Source organism: Scyliorhinus torazame, chromosome 8, assembly GCF_047496885.1.
Source record: "Scyliorhinus torazame isolate Kashiwa2021f chromosome 8, sScyTor2.1, whole genome shotgun sequence".
Taxonomy (NCBI): Eukaryota; Metazoa; Chordata; class Chondrichthyes; order Carcharhiniformes; family Scyliorhinidae; genus Scyliorhinus; species Scyliorhinus torazame.
In genome coordinates this window covers 15,767,960-15,792,122 of record NC_092714.1, presented here as the reverse complement: position 1 = coordinate 15,792,122, position 24,163 = coordinate 15,767,960, and the positions used below count along the sequence as shown (strand labels likewise).

Below are 24,163 nucleotides of genomic sequence, written 5' to 3'. Positions count from 1 at the left end.
CATACCATCGTAGTTTCCTTTGTTAAGATTGAGGGCTCTAGCCTCAAAATCAACTATGTTACTCCACAACTTGATGAAGAATTCTATCTTATTCTGGCAGAGTTAGCTGGAATGGACTGGAAAGGAGTTCAGCAAGAATGACGGTCGATCAGCATTGACAGATGTTTCTGAAAATAGTTCATGACTCGCAACAAAGACATGTCCCAGTGAGGAAGAAAGATTCTAGGAAGGGAATAAATCAATCACGGCTAACCAAACCAAAGAAGTTGAGGACAGCACTAGACTGAAAGAAAAAGCATATATGTGTCAAAGATTAATGGTAAGCCAGAGTATTTGGAAAGCTTTAAAAACCAACAAAAGATGACCAGGCAAAAAAAATAAAGAGCAAGACGATAAGCTATTAGAGTAAACTAACAAGTAATATGAGAACGGACAGCAAGAGCTTCTTTAAATATATAAAAAGGAAGATAGAGGACATAGTGAACATAGGCACCTTAGACAATGAGATTGGGGCTATAATAATGGGGAACCAGGAAATAGGGCAGCACGGTAGCGCAGTGCTTAGCACTGTTGCTTCGCTGCTCCACGGTCCGAGGTTCGATTCCCAGCTTAGGTCACTGTCTGTGTGGAGTCTGCACGTTCTCCCTGTGTCTGCATGGGTTAGGTGGGGTTACTGGATAGGTTGGAGGTGTGGGCTTAAGGAGGGTGCTCTTTCCAAGGGCCGGTGCAGACTCGATGGGCCGAATGACCTCCTTCTGCATTGTAAATTCTATGATTCTATGAAATGGCAAATGAGTTAAATAAATACCTTGCTCAGTCTTCAAGGTGGAAGGCACGAATAACGTTCCAAAAATATTCAATAACAATCACTAGAGAAAAGTACTCAGGAAACAAATGAGGCTAAAGGCCCATATGTCCTCCGGACATGATGAGTTTCATCCCAGAATACTAAAGGAAGAAGCTACAGAGATAGTGGATGCATTGGTAGTAATCGTCCAAAAGTCCTTAAATTCTGGAAAAGTCCTAGAGGACTGATAAACTGCCAATGCAACACCTTCATTCAAAATAGGAGGGAGATGAAAAACAGGTCACTATAGACCAGTTAGCTTATCTTATGTCATTGAGAGAATGTTAGAGTCCATTGTAAAGGATGTAATAGCAGAGCATTTAGAAATGCATAATATAATCAATCTGAATCAGCATGGCTTCTTGAAAGGGAATTCGTGCCTGGCAATTTATTATAATTATTTGAGTGGCAACGAGCAGGATACATGCTGGGGAACCAGTAGATATAATATTCTTGGATTTCCAAAAAGCGTTTGATAAAGTACCACACAAAAGACTACTTTATAACACAAGAGCCCATGGTGTTGGGGGTAATATATGAGCACAGATAGAGGATTAGCTAACTGATAGAAGACTGAGAGTTGGATAAGAGAGGCATTTTCAGGGTGGCAACCTGTAACTAGTGGAGTGCCACAGGAATCCGTGCTGGGTCCACAATTATTTGCAACATACATAGAACATAGAACATAGAACAATACAGCGCAGTACAGGCCCTTCGGCCCACGATGTTGCACCGAAACAAAAGCCATCTAACCTACACTATGCCATTATCATCCATATGTTTATCCAATAAACTTTTAAATGCCCTCAATGTTGGCGAGTTCACTACTGTAGCAGGTAGGGCATTCCACGGCCTCACTACTCTTTGCGTAAAGAACCTACCTCTGACCTCTGTCCTATATCTATTACCCCTCAGTTTAAAGTTATGTCCCCTCGTGCCAGCCATATCCATCCGCGGGAGAAGGCTCTCACTGTCCACCCTATCCAACCCCCTGATCATTTTGTATGCCTCTATTAAGTCTCCTCTTAGCCTTCTTCTCTCCAACGAAAACAACCTCAAGTCCGTCAGCCTTTCCTCATAAGATTTTCCCTCCATACCAGGCAACATCCTGGTAAATCTCCTCTGCACCCGCTCCAAAGCCTCCATGTCCTTCCTATAATGCGGTGACCAGAACTGTACGCAATACTCCAAATGCGGCCGGACCAGAGTTCTGTACAGCTGCAACATGACCTCTCGACTCCGGAACTCAATCCCTCTACCAATAAAGGCCAACACTCCATAGGCCTTCTTCACAACCCTATCAACCTGGGTGGCAACTTTCAGGGATCTATGTACATGGACACCTAGATCCCTCTGCTCAGCCACACTTTCAAGAACTTTACCATTAGCCAAATATTCTGCATTCCTGTTATTCCTTCCAAAGTGAATCACCTCACACTTCTCTACATTAAACTCCATTTGCCACCTCTCAGCCCAGCTCTGCAGCTTATCTATATCCCTCTGTAACCTGCTACATCCTTCCACACTATCGACAACACCACCGACTTTAGTATCATCTGCAAATTTACTCACCCACCCTTCTGTGCCTTCCTCTAGGTCATTGATAAAAATGACAAACAGCAACGGCCCCAGAACAGATCCTTGTGGTACGCCACTTGTGACTGTACTCCATTCTGAACATTTCCCATCAACCACCACCCTCTGTCTTCTTTCAGCTAGCCAATTTCTGATCCACATCTCTAAATCACCCTCAATCCCCAGCCTCCGTATTTTTTGCAATAGCCTACCGTGGGGAACCTTATCAAACGCTTTGCTGAAATCCATATACACCACATCAACTGCTCTACCCTCGTCTACCTGTTCAGTCACCTTCTCAAAGAACTCAATAAGGTTTGTGAGGCATGACCTACCCTTCACAAAGCCATGCTGACTATCCCTGATCATATCATTCCTATCTAGATGATTATAAATCTTGTCCCTTATAATCCCCTCCAAGACTTTACCCACTACAGACGTGAGGCTCACCGGTCTATAGTTGCCGGGGTTGTCTCTGCTCCCCTTTTTGAACAAAGGGACCACATTTGCTGTCCTCCAGTCCTCTGGCACTATTCCTGTAGCCAATGATGACATAAAAATCAAAGCCAAAGGTCCAGCAATCTCTTCCCTGGCCTCCCATAGAATCCTAGGATAAATCCCATCAGGTCCCGGGGACTTATCTATTTTCAGCCTGTCCAGGATTGCCAACACCTCTTCCCTACGTACCTCAATGCCATCTATTCTATTAGCCTGGGACTCAGCATTCTCCTCCACAACATTATCTTTTTCCTGAGTGAATACTGACGAAAAATATTCATTTAGTATCTCGCCTATCTCTTCAGACTCCACACACAATTTCCCATCCCTGTCCTTGACTGGTCCTACTCTTTCCCTAGTCATTCGCTTATTCCTGACATACCTATAGAAAGCTTTTGGGTTTTCCTTGATCCTTCCTGCCAAATACTTCTCATGTCCCCTCCTTGCTCGTCTTAGCTCTCTCTTTAGATCCTTCCTCGCTACCTTGTAACTATCCATCGCCCCAACCGAAACTTCACACTTCATCTTCACATAGGCCTCCTTCTTCCTCTTAACAAGAGATTCCACTTCCCTGGTAAACCACGGTTCCCTCGCTCGACGCCTTCCTCCCTGTCTGACCGGTACATACTTATCAAGAACACGCAGTAGCTGATCCTTGAACAAGCCCCACTTATCCAGTGTGCCCAACACTTGCAGCCTACTTCTCCACCTTATCCCCCCCAAGTCACGTCTAATGGCATCATAATTGCCCTTCCCCCAGCTATAACTCTTGCCCTGCGGTGTATACTTATCCCTTTCCATCATTAACGTAAACGTCACCGAATTGTGGTCACTGTCCCCAAAGTGCTCTCCTACCTCCAAATCCAACACCTGGCCTGGTTCATTACCCAAAACCAAATCCAACGTGGCCTCGCCTCTCGTTGGCCTGTCAACATATTGTTTCAGGAAACCCTCCTGCACACACTGTACAAAAAACGACCCATCTATTGTACTCGAACTATATCTTTTCCAGTCAATATTTGGAAAGTTAAAGTCTCCCATAATAACTACCCTGTTACTTTCGCTCATATCCAGAATCATCTTCGCCATCCTTTCCTCTACATCCCTAGAACTATTAGGAGGCCTATAAAAAACTCCCAACAGGGTGACCTCTCCTTTCCTGTTTCTAACTTCAGCCAATACTACCTCGGAAGAAGAGTCCCCATCTAGCATCCTCTCCGCCACCGTAATACTGCTCTTGACTAGCAGCGCCACACCTCCCCCTCTTTTGCCTCCTTCTCTGAGCTTACTAAAACACCTAAACCCCGGAACCTGCAACATCCATTCCTGTCCCTGCTCTATCCATGTCTCCGAAATGGCCACAACATCGAAGTCCCAGGTACCAACCCACGCTGCCAGTTCCCCTACCTTGTTTCGTATACTCCTGGCATTGAAGTAGACACACTTCAAACCACCTACCTGAACGCTGGCCCCCTCCTGCGACGTCAAATCTGTGCTCCTGACCTCTATACTCTCATTCTCCCTTACCCTAAAACTACAATCCAGGTTCCCATGCCCCTGCTGCATTAGTTTAAACCCCCCCAAAGAGCACTAACAAATCTCCCCCCCAGGATATTTGTGCCCCTCAGGTTCAGATGTAGACCATCCTGTCTGTAGAGGTCCCACCTTCCCCAGAAAGAGCCCCAGTTATCCAAAAATCTGAAACCCTCCCGTCTGCACCATCCCTGTAGCCACGTGTTTAAATGCTCTCTCTCCCTATTCCTCATCTCACTATCACGTGGCACGGGCAACAACCCAGAGATAACAACTCTGTTTGTTCTAGTTCTGAGCTTCCATCCTAGCTCCCTGAAAGCCTGCCTGACATCCTTGTCCCCTTTCCTACCTATGTCGTTGGTGCCAATGTGGACCACGACTTGGGGCTGCTCCCCCTCCCCCCTAAGGACCCGGAAAACACGATCCGAGACATCACGTACCCTTGCACCTGGGAGGCAACATACCAAACGTGAGTCTCTCACGCTCCCACAAAATCTCCTATCTGTGCCCCTGACTATAGAGTCCCCAATTACTAATGCTCTGCTCCTCTCCCCCCTTCCCTTCTGAGCAACAGGGACAGACTCCGTGCCAGAGGCCCGTACCCCATGGCTTACCCCTGGTAAGTCGTCCCCCCCACAAGTATCCAAAGCGGTATACTTGTTTCTCAGGGGAACGACCGCAGGGGATCCCTGCACTGACTGTTTTTTCCCAGTCCCTCTTACAGTTACCCACCTATCTCCAATCTTTGGTGTAACTAATTCCCTGAAGCTGCTATCTATGACCCCTTCTGCCTCCCGAATGATCCGAAGTTCTTCCAACTCCAGCTCCAGTTCCCTAACTCGGTCTTGGAGGAGCTGGAGATGGCAGCACTTCCTGCAGGTAAAATCAGCAGGGACACTAACTGCATCCCTCACCTCAAACATCCTGCAGGAGGAACATTGTACTCCCTTCCCTGCCATTCCTCCAACTTTCTACCAAGATCTGGCTAACAACTAAATTAAATTTTTATAAAAAATAATAATAATATAATAAAAATATGGTACTTACCTCAGACCAATGGGTTTTATTATTAGGTTAGAGGAGGAGGGCGGGTGGGAGACACTACACGTGTAGTGTCTCGGGTTTCCTCTCCACCAGAATTTATTGGTGAGGGTCTTCCCAGACGTCCGCGGGTCGACTTCCTGATCCCGCCTAAAAAACTAATTTAAAGAAAAGAGAAAAAGTCTCAGCTCCTGCTGAAACTGACTCACCACTCACCAGCTGCTCTCACGCAGAAATCGACTGGCCTGCCCCTGCAAAGAGAAGTGCTTTTAAAGGTTGACTTACCTCCCAGCACCCTCCTTCCGCAATGCTCCCGCTGAAACTGACTAACCAGCTGCTCTCACGCCACCGAAATCGACTGGCCTGCCCCTGCAAAGAGAAGTGCTTTTAAAGGTTGACTTACCTCCCAGCACCCTCCTTCCGCAATGCTCCCGCTGAAACTGACTAACCAGCTGCTCTCACGCCACCGAAATCGACTGGCCTGCCCCTGCAAAGAGAAGTGCTTTTAAAGGTTGACTTACCTCCCAGCACCCTCCTTCCGCAATGCTCCCGCTGAAACTGACTAACCAGCTGCTCTCACGCCACCGAAATCGACTGGCCTGCCCCTGCAAAGAGAAGTGCTTTTAAAGGTTGACTTACCTCCCAGCACCCTCCTTCCGCAATGCTCCCGCTGAAACTGACTAACCAGCTGCTCTCACGCCACCGAAATCGACTGGCCTGCCCCTGCAAAGAGAAGTGCTTTTAAAGGTTGACTTACCTCCCAGCACCCTCCTTCCGCAATGCTCCCGCTGAAACTGACTAACCAGCTGCTCTCACGCCACCGAAATCGACTGGCCTGCCCCTGCAAAGAGAAGTGCTTTTAAAGGTTGACTTACCTCCCAGCACCCTCCTTCCGCAATGCTCCCGCTGAAACTGACTAACCAGCTGCTCTCACGCCACCGAAATCGACTGGCCTGCCCCTGCAAAGAGAAGTGCTTTTAAAGGTTGACTTACCTCCCAGCACCCTCCTTCCGCAATGCTCCCGCTGAAACTGACTAACCAGCTGCTCTCACGCCACCGAAATCGACTGGCCTGCCCCTGCAAAGAGAAGTGCTTTTAAAGGTTGACTTACCTCCCAGCACCCTCCTTCCGCAATGCTCCCGCTGAAACTGACTAACCAGCTGCTCTCACGCCACCGAAATCGACTGGCCTGCCCCTGCAAAGAGAAGTGCTTTTAAAGGTTGACTTACCTCCCAGCACCCTCCTTCCGCAATGCTCCCGCTGAAACTGACTAACCAGCTGCTCTCACGCAGAAATCGACTGGCCTGCCCCTGCAAAGAGAAGTGCTTTTAAAGGTTGACTTACCTCCCAGCACCCTCCTTCCGCAATGCTCCCGCTGAAACTGACTAACCAGCTGCTCTCACGCCACCGAAATCGACTGGCCTGCCCCTGCAAAGAGAAGTGCTTTTAAAGGTTGACTTACCTCCCAGCACCCTCCTTCCGCAATGCTCCCGCTGAAACTGACTAACCAGCTGCTCTCACGCCACCGAAATCGACTGGCCTGCCCCTGCAAAGAGAAGTGCTTTTAAAGGTTGACTTACCTCCCAGCACCCTCCTTCCGCAATGCTCCCGCTGAAACTGACTAACCAGCTGCTCTCACGCCACCGAAATCGACTGGCCTGCCCCTGCAAAGAGAAGTGCTTTTAAAGGTTGACTTACCTCCCAGCACCCTCCTTCCGCAATGCTCCCGCTGAAACTGACTAACCAGCTGCTCTCACGCCACCGAAATCGACTGGCCTGCCCCTGCAAAGAGAAGTGCTTTTAAAGGTTGACTTACCTCCCAGCACCCTCCTTCCGCAATGCTCCCGCTGAAACTGACTAACCAGCTGCTCTCACGCCACCGAAATCGACTGGCCTGCCCCTGCAAAGAGAAGTGCTTTTAAAGGTTGACTTACCTCCCAGCACCCTCCTTCCGCAATGCTCCCGCTGAAACTGACTAACCAGCTGCTCTCACGCCACCGAAATCGACTGGCCTGCCCCTGCAAAGAGAAGTGCTTTTAAAGGTTGACTTACCTCCCAGCACCCTCCTTCCGCAATGCTCCCGCTGAAACTGACTAACCAGCTGCTCTCACGCCACCGAAATCGACTGGCCTGCCCCTGCAAAGAGAAGTGCTTTTAAAGGTTGACTTACCTCCCAGCACCCTCCTTCCGCAATGCTCCCGCTGAAACTGACTAACCAGCTGCTCTCACGCCACCGAAATCGACTGGCCTGCCCCTGCAAAGAGAAGTGCTTTTAAAGGTTGACTTACCTCCCAGCACCCTCCTTCCGCAATGCTCCCGCTGAAACTGACTAACCAGCTGCTCTCACGCCACCGAAATCGACTGGCCTGCCCCTGCAAAGAGAAGTGCTTTTAAAGGTTGACTTACCTCCCAGCACCCTCCTTCCGCAATGCTCCCGCTGAAACTGACTAACCAGCTGCTCTCACGCCACCGAAATCGACTGGCCTGCCCCTGCAAAGAGAAGTGCTTTTAAAGGTTGACTTACCTCCCAGCACCCTCCTTCCGCAATGCTCCCGCTGAAACTGACTAACCAGCTGCTCTCACGCCACCGAAATCGACTGGCCTGCCCCTGCAAAGAGAAGTGCTTTTAAAGGTTGACTTACCTCCCAGCACCCTCCTTCCGCAATGCTCCCGCTGAAACTGACTAACCAGCTGCTCTCACGCCACCGAAATCGACTGGCCTGCCCCTGCAAAGAGAAGTGCTTTTAAAGGTTGACTTACCTCCCAGCACCCTCCTTCCGCAATGCTCCCGCTGAAACTGACTAACCAGCTGCTCTCACGCCACCGAAATCGACTGGCCTGCCCCTGCAAAGAGAAGTGCTTTTAAAGGTTGACTTACCTCCCAGCACCCTCCTTCCGCAATGCTCCCGCTGAAACTGACTAACCAGCTGCTCTCACGCCACCGAAATCGACTGGCCTGCCCCTGCAAAGAGAAGTGCTTTTAAAGGTTGACTTACCTCCCAGCACCCTCCTTCCGCAATGCTCCCGCTGAAACTGACTAACCAGCTGCTCTCACGCCACCGAAATCGACTGGCCTGCCCCTGCAAAGAGAAGTGCTTTTAAAGGTTGACTTACCTCCCAGCACCCTCCTTCCGCAATGCTCCCGCTGAAACTGACTAACCAGCTGCTCTCACGCCACCGAAATCGACTGGCCTGCCCCTGCAAAGAGAAGTGCTTTTAAAGGTTGACTTACCTCCCAGCACCCTCCTTCCGCAATGCTCCCGCTGAAACTGACTAACCAGCTGCTCTCACGCCACCGAAATCGACTGGCCTGCCCCTGCAAAGAGAAGTGCTTTTAAAGGTTGACTTACCTCCCAGCACCCTCCTTCCGCAATGCTCCCGCTGAAACTGACTAACCAGCTGCTCTCACGCCACCGAAATCGACTGGCCTGCCCCTGCAAAGAGAAGTGCTTTTAAAGGTTGACTTACCTCCCAGCACCCTCCTTCCGCAATGCTCCCGCTGAAACTGACTAACCAGCTGCTCTCACGCCACCGAAATCGACTGGCCTGCCCCTGCAAAGAGAAGTGCTTTTAAAGGTTGACTTACCTCCCAGCACCCTCCTTCCGCAATGCTCCCGCTGAAACTGACTAACCAGCTGCTCTCACGCCACCGAAATCGACTGGCCTGCCCCTGCAAAGAGAAGTGCTTTTAAAGGTTGACTTACCTCCCAGCACCCTCCTTCCGCAATGCTCCCGCTGAAACTGACTAACCAGCTGCTCTCACGCCACCGAAATCGACTGGCCTGCCCCTGCAAAGAGAAGTGCTTTTAAAGGTTGACTTACCTCCCAGCACCCTCCTTCCGCAATGCTCCCGCTGAAACTGACTAACCAGCTGCTCTCACGCCACCGAAATCGACTGGCCTGCCCCTGCAAAGAGAAGTGCTTTTAAAGGTTGACTTACCTCCCAGCACCCTCCTTCCGCAATGCTCCCGCTGAAACTGACTAACCAGCTGCTCTCACGCCGCCGAAATCGACTGGCCTGCCCCTGCAAAGAGAAGTGCTTTTAAAGGTTGACTTACCTCCCAGCACCCTCCTTCCGCAATGCTCCCGCTGAAACTGACTAACCAGCTGCTCTCACGCCACCGAAATCGACTGGCCTGCCCCTGCAAAGAGAAGTGCTTTTAAAGGTTGACTTACCTCCCAGCACCCTCCTTCCGCAATGCTCCCGCTGAAACTGACTAACCAGCTGCTCTCACGCCACCGAAATCGACTGGCCTGCCCCTGCAAAGAGAAGTGCTTTTAAAGGTTGACTTACCTCCCAGCAACCTCCTTCCGCAATGCTCCCGCTGAAACTGACTCACCAGCTGTTCTCCCGCCGCCGAAATCGACTGGCCTGCCCCTGCAAAGAGAAGTGCTTTTAAAGGTTGACTTACCTCCCAGCACCCTCCTTCCGCAATGCTCCCGCTGAAACTGACTAACCAGCTGCTCTCACGCCACCGAAATCGACTGGCCTGCCCCTGCAAAGAGAAGTGCTTTTAAAGGTTGACTTACCTCCCAGCACCCTCCTTCCGCAATGCTCCCGCTGAAACTGACTAACCAGCTGCTCTCACGCCGCCGAAATCGACTGGCCTGCCCCTGCAAAGAGAAGTGCTTTTAAAGGTTGACTTACCTCCCAGCACCCTCCTTCCGCAATGCTCCCGCTGAAACTGACTAACCAGCTGCTCTCACGCCACCGAAATCGACTGGCCTGCCCCTGCAAAGAGAAGTGCTTTTAAAGGTTGACTTACCTCCCAGCACCCTCCTTCCGCAATGCTCCCGCTGAAACTGACTAACCAGCTGCTCTCACGCCACCGAAATCGACTGGCCTGCCCCTGCAAAGAGAAGTGCTTTTAAAGGTTGACTTACCTCCCAGCACCCTCCTTCCGCAATGCTCCCGCTGAAACTGACTAACCAGCTGCTCTCACGCCACCGAAATCGACTGGCCTGCCCCTGCAAAGAGAAGTGCTTTTAAAGGTTGACTTACCTCCCAGCACCCTCCTTCCGCAATGCTCCCGCTGAAACTGACTAACCAGCTGCTCTCACGCCGCCGAAATCGACTGGCCTGCCCCTGCAAAGAGAAGTGCTTTTAAAGGTTGACTTACCTCCCAGCACCCTCCTTCCGCAATGCTCCCGCTGAAACTGACTAACCAGCTGCTCTCACGCCACCGAAATCGACTGGCCTGCCCCTGCAAAGAGAAGTGCTTTTAAAGGTTGACTTACCTCCCAGCACCCTCCTTCCGCAATGCTCCCGCTGAAACTGACTAACCAGCTGCTCTCACGCCACCGAAATCGACTGGCCTGCCGACATTAATGACTTGGACGAGGGAAGTGAATGCACTATTGCCAAGTTTGTGGATGACACAAAAATAGGTGGGAAGGCAAGTGGTGAGGATGACACAAAGCATCAACAAAAGGGATATAAACTGATTAGGTGAGTGGGCAAGAATTGGGCAGATGGAATATAATGTAGGAAAATGTGAAGTTGGGAGGAAGAATAAAGGAGCTGACTATTATTTAAATGGAAAAAGACTGCAGAAAGCTGCAGCACAGAGGGATTTGGGGGGTCCTCGTGTATAAATCACAAAAATCTAGCCTGCATGTTCAGCAGGTAATTGGGGAGGCCAATGGAATGTTGGCCGATATTTCAAAATAAAGGACGTGAGGCATACTGCCCCGACCACCCTCACAGGCTGTGCATTCCATACCATCACCACTCTCTGGGTAAACAAAGTTTCCCCTCAAATCCCCCCTAAACCTCCTGCCCCTCACCTTGAACTTGTGTCCTCTCGTAACTGACCCTTCAACTAAGGGGAACAGCTGCTCCCTATCCACCTTGTCCATGCCCCTCATCATCTTGTGCACCTCAGTCAGGTCACCCCCCCCCCCCCCCCCCACCCCAGTCTCCTCTGCTCCAGAAAAAACAACCTGTGGTGATATGCATCACTGTAAATACACAAGGAGTTAATGTAGATACACTACAACTAGGTAAACACTAGAGGGAGCACCAGAGACATCATGACACACAGACATTCAACCAATAGGCCAGTAAGATAGGACACAACCAATGGGCAGTCAAGACACCCAGAGGTGACACTACCACAAGGGGGCTACCCATATAAAAGGACAGGGCACACATGCTCTTTCTCTTTCCACAGGCGACACTTAGAGAGAAGGACAGGGGCAGATCAGAGCATCACACCCACCGCATGGCTTAGAGCAGGCTGGTTAGTTAGACTGAGTAGCTATAGCAAGATAGCAGGAGAGTTGAACTCAAGTAGGAGAATTGTTAACTGTTCAATAAATGTGTTAAACCTATCTCCAAGTCTGAACCTTCCTTTGTCAGAGCATACATCAAGGAAGCAGCTTATGCTACATGAAGAAGCATAACACAACACAACCCAGCCTATCCAACCGCTCTTCATAACTAGAATTGCACACTATATTCATCCGATATAGCCTGCTATTTCTGCTCTGACTAATATATGGCAATGTTAGTAATCTTGAGATCATTACCTTTGAGGTCCTATTTTTCAAAGTATTTCCTAACACCCTATATTCTCATTTTAGGACCTCATCCCTTTTTTACCTATGTCACTGGTACCGATGTTGATCCTCTCCCTTCAGAATGTCGGCTCCAAGACGTCCTTGATTCTAGCACCAGTGAGGCAACATACCATCCTGAAGTCTCATTTGCGGCCACAGAAATGCCCTTCTATTCCCCTTACAGTTGAATCCCCTGTAACTATTTCATTCCCACACTTATTGCCCATCCCCTCTGCAACAGACCCAACCATGTTGCAACAAATTTGGCTGTTGTTGCTTTCCCCGAGAGGCCATTCCTGTCAACTGTATCCAAAGCAATATATTTGTTTTGCAAGGGAATGGCCACAGAAGATTCCTGCACCGACTGCCTAGTCCTCTTGTTCTGCCTGGTATTCACCCATTCCCTTGCTGCCTGTGGATGCTAAAGCCTGCGGTACGGCCATCTCTCCATACGTTCTATTAGGGATATTAAGGATAACCTCATGATCCCAGCAGAGGGATCAAGACCGGAATGTTTTTACGTCCACCTGTGCTCCCTGCGATTGCAGGACACTTCTGGGAGTGTAATAATGTAGAACTATCCCAATTTGATTCTGAATTTAGGGACTTTATCATCCTTTTGCCAGTCACACATTGGCCTGGGTTCTCACCTGCATAAGAAACAAACTCGACCTTTTACAGGCGAAGTTTATTTCTGTATTAATAATAATAGCTTCTTGTCACAAGTAGGCTTCAATGAAATTATTGTCGCCACATTTCGGCACCTGTTCGGGGAGGCCGGTACAGGAATTGAACCCGCGCCGCTGGCCTTGTTGTGCATTATAAGCCAGCTGTTTAGCCCACTGTCCTAAACCAGCCCGACTGGTATTAAATCCCTCCTAAAGGAGCCTTCTCTCTCGTCTCCACTGAAATATTTCTTAATATGTTCTTCAGTCGGCAGATAACCACAGAACTGGTGCTCCGATTAATTGGCTGATTATCACCATTCCAACTGTGGGCAGTAACGTGGTAGATGCCATATTGCCAGATGCCAGTATTGAGCCAATTCGATTCACCCCAAGTGATACAAAGAAATTGCTGAAGGCATGGGATACTGCAAAGGATATGAGCCCTGACAATATTCCAGCAATAGTACTGAGGAATTGTGTTCCAGAAATTGTCACGCCCCAGGCCAAGCTGTTCCAGTACAGCTACAACACTGGCATTTACTCGGCAATGTGGAAAACTGCCCAGGTATGTCCTGTACACAAAAAGTAGGACAAATCCAACCCAGCCAATTATCGCCCCATCAGTCTCCTCTCAATCAGATTCCATCCCTGATCACCCTACAGTGAAGCGATGAAGGCGCCATTAACAGTGGTATAAAGTAGCACTTGCTGAGCAATAACCTGCTCATTGACGCTCAATTTGGATTCTGCCAGAGTCACTCAGCTCCTGATCTTTGGTGAGGTCAGTGTGACTGCTCTTGACATCAAGGCAGCATTTGATGAGTGTGGTGTCAAGGAACCCTAGCAAAACTGGAGTCAATGGGAATCAAGGGGAAAACTCTCCATTAGCTGGAGTCAGACCTAGCACATACAAAGGTAGTTCTGGTTGTTGTAGGTAAATTATCTCAGTTCCAGGACATCACTGCAGGCGTTCCTCAGGGTCTTAGCACCAATTATCTTCAGTTCCTTCATCAATTACCTTCTTTCCATCATGACTCCCCAGAGCCTATCCACAATCTACAAGGCTCAAGTCATTTACCTGGATGAGTGCAACTCCAACAACATTCAAGAAGCTCAACACCATCTATGACAAAGCAGCCCGCTTGATTGCTCCTCCTTCCACAAACATTCAATCCCTCCACCACCAATGCACAGTAACTGCAGTGTGTACCATCTACAAGATGCACTGCAGGAACTCATCAAGGCTCCAAAGCAGCGCCTTCCAAACCCACAATCACTACTATCTGGAAGGACAAGGCAGCAGACACATGGAGACACCCCCACCTGGATTTTTTTCTCCAAGCTACTCACCATCCTGACTTGGAGATATATCGCCGTTCCTTCGCTGTCGCTGGGTAAAAATGTTGGAACTCCCTACCTGAAAGTACTGTGCGTGTACCTGCACTACAGAAACTGCAGCAGTTCAATTGGCAGCTCACCACCACCTTCTCAAGAGTGATTTGGAAATAGCGAAAAATGCTGGTCTAGATAGCGACACCCACATCCCACTAATGGGAAAAGGAAAGGTACACTGATCTACATATCTGTAAACTTCCCCATAATTGATGAAGATCTCATTTGCCAGACCATTATACTCTCCATTCTCATTTTATGCATTAAAGGCAGAAACAAGCAAAGTTTGCATTTATATATATATCACCTTTAACAGAGCAAATCATCTCTAAGAAATTCACAGGAGTGCAATCAGGCGGAAATTGACCCCAACTAAAGAATGAGGCATTTGGACAAGTGGTCAAAAGATTGGTCATAGGTAGGCCTGAAGAAGAATCTTAAAGGAAGAGAGAGAGTGAGAGAGAGAGAGGAGGGGGTTGGAATGGCAGAGAGGTTTTGAGCTGTTGGCTGGCTCACTGGCTAGTTGATCCATGGCTAAATAAGCAAAATACAGGTTAACATTTGCAACAATATGTTTCAAGATTTTCCCCCGCAAAGGCATGTACAGTTTAAAGTGATTGGACAATCCAGATTACTTCCTAGAGTTAATGAGAAGTCTGATAGAAAAACAGAATCGGAATTTACCTTAAATTCAACTTCTGTTTCATCCAGGCTCACCATCGAATGCGACTTATGAGTGCCGATTACTCCACATGAAGAACACACACAGACTACATCATCAGTACAGAAGAACTCAAGAATCTTCTTATGGGCTGGGCATTTTCTCTGAGTGAGATCGGCCACAGGGTTGACGAGAACATGATCTTTAAAGATCTCTTTTGTCAAGTGCGGCTTCAAATGAAGGGGGCAAAAAGAGGTCTCGCACTTCAGACATGTCTTCACAGCTGGGGATTGATTCTCGCCGCAGTGATCGCAAGCAACAATGGGGATGCCCCTCTGCAAACTGGTATCGGAGTTGAATTTCCTGTGACACCGAGGACAGCTGAACCCATCCTGATTGACTTCTTGGGTCCAAACATCCTCGATGCACTTGAGGCAGAAGGAGTGCCGGCAGGGTAGTGTGACAGGGTCTCTGTACACCTGGAGACACACAGCACAGTTTAAATCCCCTTTACAAGCTCCGACTTCCATCCTTCTAAGCTCCCTGAATGAGAGGCTTCCCAAAGCACAATGAAGAGTCTGCAGTGAGTGCAGAGTGTGAAATACTGCCCAGTGAGATTGCAGTCGCAAGTTTCAGTTTCACCTGCAGTCATTAGAGGTTAATCCTCGGCATCATGTTATACCAGTTCAGCAACAAAGTTCCAATTTCACAGTCCAAAGACAGGATGTTGTTGGCAAATATTCATTAGGACCAGTGTTTCCTTCATTCTGTTTTGCAATCTTCAACTGTAAAAACTGTACACAAAGTTACGTTGAATGAAGAAATGTTGTTTTTTAAGAATGACAAGAACATCTAATATTCAGTGACGGATTGTTAGATGTGGTTACAAGTAGCTCTTTTTGGATTTAATGACCATCTCTAATCAGACCAGACAGGAGCAACTTTTCTTTAAAGTAAGGTGCACAGATTTCATGAAAAGAAAATTGTTTGGTGTGAGAGATTTGCAATGTAGAAACATTCATTAGGATTTATACTTGTGTCCAGAGTTCATTGTGCAATTTAACTTATCCTCGACTTGTCCAGTAAAAAAAAACAGTAAAAAACAACAGCAGAAAAAATTAAGAGGCGACCCTATTGCGCCATTCAAAATTCTGAACAATTTTGACAGGGTGAGAAGGATATTCTGAGCGGGATGCTCCGCCCCGCCACGCTACATTTCCGTCTCACCCCGCCGGCGGGATGCTCCCTTACGGCGGCCAGTGAATGGGGTTTCTCATTGTGGGGCAGCCCCACGCCGTCTGGAACCCCCTGGGCTGCCGGCAAAATGGAGCATCCCGCCGGCGGAGAATCCCGCCCTCTGATTCCAGTAGTTGGTATATCAGTGACTAGGGGGTCACAATTTCAGGTCAGCAAGAGAGCGGAGGGGTGAGATGAGGAGAAACTTCTTTTCCTCCGGGCGCTCCGGTTTCCTCCCACAAATCCAGAAAGACGTGCTTGTTAGGCAAATTGGACATTCTGAATTCTCGCTCAGTGTACCCGAACAGGCGCCGTAGTGTGGCAACTCTGGGATTTTCACAGTAACTTCATTGCAGTGTTAGTGTAAGCCTCCTTGTGACAATAAAGATTATTATTATTACTCCGAGAGAGTTGTTGGGGTTTGGAATGTGCTGCCTGGGAGCGTGGTGGAGGTGGTTTTCATAAGTGGTTTCAAAGGAGAGCCGGAAATATATTTGAATATATATTTGAAAGTGATTGATTTAGAGGGTTACGGAGAATGGGACTAGCTGGTGGCCGTATTGGAAGCCGGTGTGGACAAGGTGGGGTAAATGGCCTCCATCTGTGCTGTACAAATAACAAAACAAAACAATTAACATTGATGAATCCCCATTTCAGCACTGATAGGAGTGTGCCATGACATTGTTTGAGGTGCTATTTTACCCTGGTTCATCCAAAATATATATAAAATTGTGAAAAGCGCACAAAATAAATGTTTTATTTTACTACTGCTCTGCCATTAAGGGGAATATGATTATCAATACAATCATTTCAGAAAGAAAATTGATCTGGTTTTTGACAGTTAGAAGAATTGACCCGGAGCAATGGAATGTGCGACAGGTTAAGTGATGCAATACCACAGCCTTGCGTGATTCCGACTCATCACAGACACAGGAATGAAAATGGTAACAAATAGACGTGCCAGCCCAAGAGGGTTGCCCCATGAAGTCTTCGTGCAATTAGGCACCAAAGACCCATCCTCCACAATGCTCCCCAACCACCATCAGTCTTGTAGGGGGGAGGGAGGGGAGGGAGCCAAAGGATTTTTTTTTAGGCCAATTCAGGGAAGCAATAATTCTGGAAAATTTCTTCCTAATCCCAAAGACGAAGAAAACAAGATTCAAGAGACCACCATGGTCATGAAGCACTCCACCCAACATTCCAGTCGCTTTGAACAGTCAGAATCTGTCTCCCCTGAGAACCTGTCCAGCTCCTTATAAATGAATCAAACAAAGACTTGCAATCCCCAAGCATCTTTCACCACCTAAGAATAGAGGTGGCATTACAGCCAGTGAAGTAATCTTTTGAGACTTAGTTACTGTTGCACTGTAGGAAACATGGTTGTTATTTATGTACAGCTTGGCCCCATGAACAGCAATAGTAAGGACCAGATCTTGGGGGGGGGGGGGGGGGGGGAATGTGTTTGTTGTGCTTCTTCCAGACTACATTGTGTCTCCAGGGGCTGGCAGTGCTGCACCCTTCCATGTTATCAATGAAGAATGACAAATAGGCCTCGTAAGTGGCTGCTGGTGGTTTGTCTGGGGCGACCGAGTGTCCTTGATTTTATGGGTTCATCGCTTAATTAAGCCTGTTGTCCCGTTTGGCGCATTGTTCAAGACCGCCATTTCTTTTGTCCCTTATTTATGGTGTTGAAGCTTTGCACATCTGCTGTGCGCACTTGTGCCTGCAGATTGCACTCTCCAATTCGATCTTCTCTCCTGCATCCTGAGAGGCTCTGACAAGCCTCTTTTCTCACCAAACTAGCAACATCACTATCCCGCCCCACCTCCACCTTGATGCCAAAGGCTTCTGCTAAATTTTTTCCCAACGGTTGGCCACCTTGGGTTTCCCTGCTCCTGGGCAAAGGACCTGAGCCTCTGCAGAGGCTACAAGGAACAAACTACAACCATCAAATTACCAAAAATAAGTTGCAACAGTTCTCTGTGATAGGTGGTGAATTTTAAAACGTGCACTAAACATTGAGATAAATGTTTAGTACAACAGTTGGTGGCACTTTTGCCTTTATGTTGGAGGGTTTTGAGTTCAAGTCCCACTCCAGAGGGTTAAGCACATTAACGCTGCAATGAAGTTACTGTGAAAATCCCATAGTCGCCACACGCTGGTGCCTGTTCGTGTACACAGAAGGAAAATTCAGAATGTCCAATTCACCTAACAAGCACGGCTTTCGGGACTTGTGGGAGGAAACCGGAGCACCCAGAGGAAACGCACACAGACACGGGGAGAACGTGCAGACTCCGCACAGACAGTGACCCAAGCAGGGAAGCAAGCCTGGGACCCTGGCGCTGTGCTAACCACTGTGCTACCATGCCACCAGCCTTCCTAACATCTAACTGCTTCCCATTATCTAACCGGTTTCCCAGCGAGCGGTCACGCGGGCATCATTTTGCAGTCCTATTTAAAAACGGGAACCGAGCGCAATGGCTGATGAGGGGATCAGAGGAGGTGAGTAGCCATCATCATTCTCGGGCATGCAGCCCTGGGGTAATAGGGTTGCTTAACACCTATTACATCTCCACCTTTTCCAAGTTTTGATGAAAGATCATCAACCTCAAATGATAACGCTGTTTTTGTCTCCATCAATGCTGCCAAGCCTGCTGAGCATTTTCCAGCATTTTCTCTTTTCGTTTCAGATTTTCAGGATCTTTGTTTTGTAGGGAGGTTGCTAGAGTTCATTATAAAGGATTTCATAGCCCAGCATTTGGAAAGCATTTGTATAATCAGACAAAGTCAGCATGGATTTACGGAAGTGAAATCATGCTTGACAAATCTACTGGATTTCTTTGAAGATGGAATGAGTGGAGTTGACCAGGGAGACCCAGTGGATGTGATGCATTTAGACTTTCAGGAGGCTTTCGACAAGGTCTCACATAGCAGATCAATATGTAAAGTTAAAGTGTATGGGATTGCAGGTAGTGTCTTGAAATGGATAGAAAGCTGGTTAGCAGACAGGGAACAAAAAGTTGGAATAAATTGGTCTTTTTCCGATTGGCAGGCAGTGACTAGTGGGGTACCGCAGGGATCTGTACTAAGACCCCAACTGTTCACATTATATATTGATGATTTGGACAAGTGCACTAAATGTATTATCTCCAAATTTGCAGATGAGACAAAGTTGGATGGGAGGGTGAGCTGTGAGGAGGATACAGAGAACCTTCAGCAGGGTTTGGACAGGCTGAGTAAATGGGCATATGCATGACAGATGCAAGTATAATGTGGATAAATGTGAGGTCACCCATTTTGGTAGCAAAAATAGGAAAGCAGATTTTTATTTGAATGGGTGTAAATTGAGAGAGGTGGATACTCAGCGAGACCTTGGTGTCCTCGTGCATCAGTCGTTGTAAGTAAGCGCGCAGGTACAGCAAGCAGTAAAAAAAGCAAATGGTATGTTGGCCTTCGTAGTGAGAGGTTTTGAGTATAGGAATAGGGATGTTTTACTGCAATTGTCTAGGGCATTGGTGAGGCCGCACCTGGAGTATTCTGTGCAGTTTTGGTGTCCTTATCTGAGGAAGGATGTTCTTGCTATGAAGGGAGTGCAGCGAAGGTTTAGAACAAGTAACAAAGAAAAGTACAGCACAGGAACAGGCCTTTCGGCCCTCCAAGCCTGCGCCAACCATGCTGCCCGTCCAAGGGGCAGCACGGTAGCATTGTGGATAGCACAATTGCTTCACAGCTCCAGGTCCCAGGTTTGATTCCGGCTTGGGTCACTGTCTGTGCGGAGTCTGCACATCCTCCCCGTGTGTGCGTGGATTTCCTCCGGGTGCTCCGGTTTCCTCCCACAGTCCAAAGATGTGCAGGTTAGGTGGATTGGCCATGATAAATTGCCCTTAGTGTCCAAAATTGCCCTTAGTTTTGGGTGGGGTTACTGGGCTATGGGGATAGGGTGGAGGTGTTGACCTTGGGTAGGGTGCTCTTTCCAAGAGCCGGTGCAGACTCGATGGGCCTAATGGCCTCCTTCTGCACTGTAAATTCTATGAAACTAAAATCTTCTCCACTTCCGGGGTCCGTATCCCTCTATTCCCATTCTATTCATGTATTTGTCAAGGTGCCCCTTAAACGTCATTATTGTTCCTGCTTCCACCACCTCCTCCGGCACGAATTCCAGGCACCCACTACCCTCTGTGTAAAAGATTTGCCTCATACATCTTCTCTAAACCTTGCCCCTCGTACCTTAAACCTATGCTCCCTAGTAATTGACCCCTCTACCCTGGGAAAAAGTCTCTGGCTATCCACTCTATCTATGCCCCTCATAATTTTGTAGACCTCAATCAGGTCGCCCCTCAACCTCCTTTGTTCAAGTGAGAACAAACCAAGTTTATTTAACCTCTCCTTATAGATAATGCCCTCCATACCAGGCAACATCCTGGTAAATCTTTTCTGCACCATCTCTAAAGCCTCCACCTCCTTCTGGTAGTGTGGCGACCAGAATTGAACACAATACTCTAAGTGTGGCCTAACTAAAGTTCTCTACAGCTGCAACATGACTTGGCAATTTTTATACTCAATGCCCAGGCCAATGAAGGCAAGCATGCCGTATGCCTTCTTGACTACCTTCCCCACCTGTGTTGCCCCTTGATTTGATTTATTATTGTCACATGTACAGTGAAAAGTATTGTTTCTTGCATGCTGTACAAACAATGCTTACCATACAATGGGAAGGAAGGAGAGACTGCAGAATATACTGTTACAGTTAGAGCAAGGTGTAGAGAAAAGATCAACTTAATACGAGGTAGGTCCATTCAAAACTCTGATGGCAGCAGGGAAGAAGCTGTTCTTGAGTCGGTTGGTGCGTGACCTCAAACTTTAGTATCTTTTTCCTGACGGAAGAAGGTGGAAGAGAGCATGTCCGGGGTGCGTGGGGTCCTTAATTATGCTGGCTGCCTTTCTGAGGCAGCGGGAATTATAGATAGAGTCAATGGATGGGAAGCTGGTTTGTGTGATAGACTGGGCTACATTCACAACCTTTTGTAGTTTCCCGCGGTCTTGGGCAGAGCAGGCTCCATACCATGCTGTGATACAACCAGAAAGAATGCTTTCTATGGTGCATCTGTAGAGGTTGGTGAGGGTCGTAGCTGACATGCCAAACTTCCTTAGTCTTCTGAGAAAGTAGAGTAATTGGTGGGCTTTCTTAACTATAGTGTTGGCATGAGGGGACCAGGACAGGCTGTACACCTAAAAACTTGAAGCTCTCGATCTTTTCTACTTCATTGCCATTGATGTAGACAGGGGCATGTTCTCCACTGTGCTTCATGAAGTCGATGACAATCTCCTTTGTTTTGTTGACATTGCGGGTGATATTATTATCGTCGCACCAGTTCACCAGATTCTCTATCTCATTCCTGTACTCTGTCCTGTCATTGTTTGAAATCCGACCCAGTACGGTGGTGTCATCAGCAAATTTGAAAATTGAGTTGGAGGAGAATTTGGCCACACAGTCATAAGTGTATAAAGAGTATAGTAGGGGGCTAAGGACACAGCCTTGTGGGGCACCGGTGTTGAGGATGATTGTGGAGGAGGTGTTGTTGCCTATCTTTACTGATTGTGGCCTGTGGGTTAGAAAGTTCAGGATCCAGTCGCAGAGGGAGGAGCCGAGGCCAAGGCCACGGAGTTTGGAGATGAGTTTCGTAGGAATGATGGTGTTGAATGCTGAGCTATAGTCGATAAATAGGAGTCTGACATATGAAATGAAATGAAAATGAAAATCGCGTATTGTCACAAGTAGGCTTCAAATGAAGTTACTGTGAAAAGCCCCTAGTCGCCACATTCCGGCGCCTGTTCGGGGAGGCTGGTACAGGAATTGAACCGTGCTGCTGGCCTGCCTTGGTCTGCTTTCAAAGCCAGCGATTTAGCCCAGTGTGCCTTTGTTATCTCGGTCTTCCAGGGTAAAGTGGAGGTCCATGGAGATGGCGTCTTTCAGTGACCTGTGGACCTGTACACCTAGCTCTCTCTTGTCAATACTCTTGAGGGTTCTACCATTCACTGTATATTCCCTAACTGTATTAGACCTTCCAAAATGCATTACCTCACATTTGTCCGGATTAAACTCCATCTGCCATCACTCCGCCCAAGTCTCCAAATGATCTAAATCCTGCTGTATCCTCTGACAGTCCTCATCGCTATCCACAATTCCACCAACCTTTGTGTCATCCGCAAACTTACTAATCAGACCAGTTACATTTTCCTTCGAATCATTTATATATACTACGAACAGCAAAGGCCCCAGCACTGATCCCTGCAGAACACCACTAGACACAACCTCCCCTTCACAAAACCGTGCTGCCTCTCGCTAATACGTCCACTTGCTTCAAAATGGGAGTAGATCCTGTCTTGAAGAATTCCCACCAGTAATTTCCATACCACTGACGTAAGGCTCACCGGCCTGTAGTTCCCTGGTTTACCAGACTGATTCCTGGGATGGCGTGACTGTCATACGAGGAGAGACTAAGACGATTGTGATTATTGAAGTTTAGAAGAATGAGAGGGGAAACGTATAAAACTCCAACAGGATTAGACAGGGTAGATTTAAAAAGAATGCTCCAGATAGTGGGGGACTCCAGAACTAGGGGTCATAGTTTGAGGATAAGGGGTAAACCTTTTAGGACTGAGGTGAGGAGACATTTCTTCACCCAGAGAGTGGTGAATCTGTGGAATTCACTACCACAGAAAATAGTTGAGGCCAAAACATTGTGTAATTTCAAGAAGGAATTAGATATAGCTCTTGGGGCTAAAGGGATCAAGGGATATGGTGGGAAGGCAGGATCAGGGTATTGAACTTGATGCACAGCCATGATCATTATGAATGACGGAGCAGGCTCGAAGGGCCGAATGGCCTCCTCCTTCTCCTATTTTCTCTGTTTCTATGCAAACTCTGGCCGTATTTCTTCAGAATCTGCTTCTCCCCTTTTCTGCTCACCTTTCCAGCCACATTGCTAATCTGTCTACATTCATATCTTTAACTGAACTGCAGTGAGAGCAGATGCTTGACATCTGCTCACAGCTCAACCTAAAACTTAACTAAAACTGCTTTCCTGCAAAATACCTGATGCCTTACCTCCTCACAATTACATCTTACCAAGCTGAAATTTCATTAACTCCACAGGGAAACATCTTAATCCAAACAAAACTCCATTAGCCCATGCTTTTTATGAGGCCTTAATTATACCTCCATCTCCCAAAACCTTTCAAACCAGAATTCTTTAACAACACTACTGCAGCAGTCATACACACATTAACCAAGGTGTTTAACCCTTACTGCACCAAATATCTATAATACAACATTACTGTAATTCTTACATTCATCACACCCCTAGACCCCAAATCACTGCCAGCAATATTTGGGTGCCAAGTTCAGCTGTCCTCGGCTCAATCAGACACTTACCCTTTGTCCACGAGAGAATCCTCAGAGGTGAAGCCCTATACTGTTTGATTGTTGACAGCTACCTCTATGGTTCTGACGCTCCTGGAGTTCAGGGACACTGTTCAGGCATCAAGGTTCGCTGGGCATGCAGTCCACTAATCATCCTCTGAGACATGGCACTGAAGCCTTCGAGGAGACACTTGACAGTAGAGGACTGTGAAGTTCTCTCATGACTAACAAAGTTAATTCCTTATTTGAAAGAGACTTCAGCTGTGAAGCTAGAGGCTGCTCACAGTCAAAGGGAGTGAAATTGACTTTCAGGAGGGAAGCTGCAGCAGGGCTCTGACCTGGGAGAGTTTGGTAGGACAGACAGGCTCCAGCTGTGGTTGCCCCTGTTTTGGATCTCCACAATATTTAAAGGTGGCTTGAAGTCCTCACAGAGGCAACATCCCTCACTATCCCCTCCCCCACCCCACCCAGCCCTTGTGCCTTGGGGTGACTGCCAACCTGGATTGCTCCAGCCCTTTGAATAACCCCAACTCCCCTGAAAGCACCCCCCCCCCCCCACCGCTGAGCAATGGGGCAGCAGATGCCCTGCCTTTGAGTTGCATGCCGGCAAATGGAAATAGCGACTCATCTACGCACTTCCCCTCAGTGACCATTGCACCAGCCTCACATTTTTGTGAAGGAGTACTAAACGACGGCCATGTTACTGCCCGCTGGGGAGTTGGGTAATT

The 24,163-nt window shown here is 47.9% G+C and overlaps 1 protein-coding gene across 1 annotated transcript in view; it reads right to left on the bottom strand.

Annotated features, from left to right (window-relative positions):
- LOC140427660 (E3 ubiquitin/ISG15 ligase TRIM25-like) overlaps positions 1–15,329 on the bottom strand; it is a 53,716-nt gene extending 38,387 nt beyond the window's left edge. The window contains exon 1 of the mRNA XM_072513131.1: positions 14,800–15,329. Coding sequence (XP_072369232.1) covers positions 14,800–15,306 — 507 coding nt within the window. The 5' untranslated portion in view covers positions 15,307–15,329. The remainder of the gene's footprint in view (positions 1–14,799) is intronic.
- Between the last annotated feature and the right edge of the window lie 8,834 nt (positions 15,330–24,163).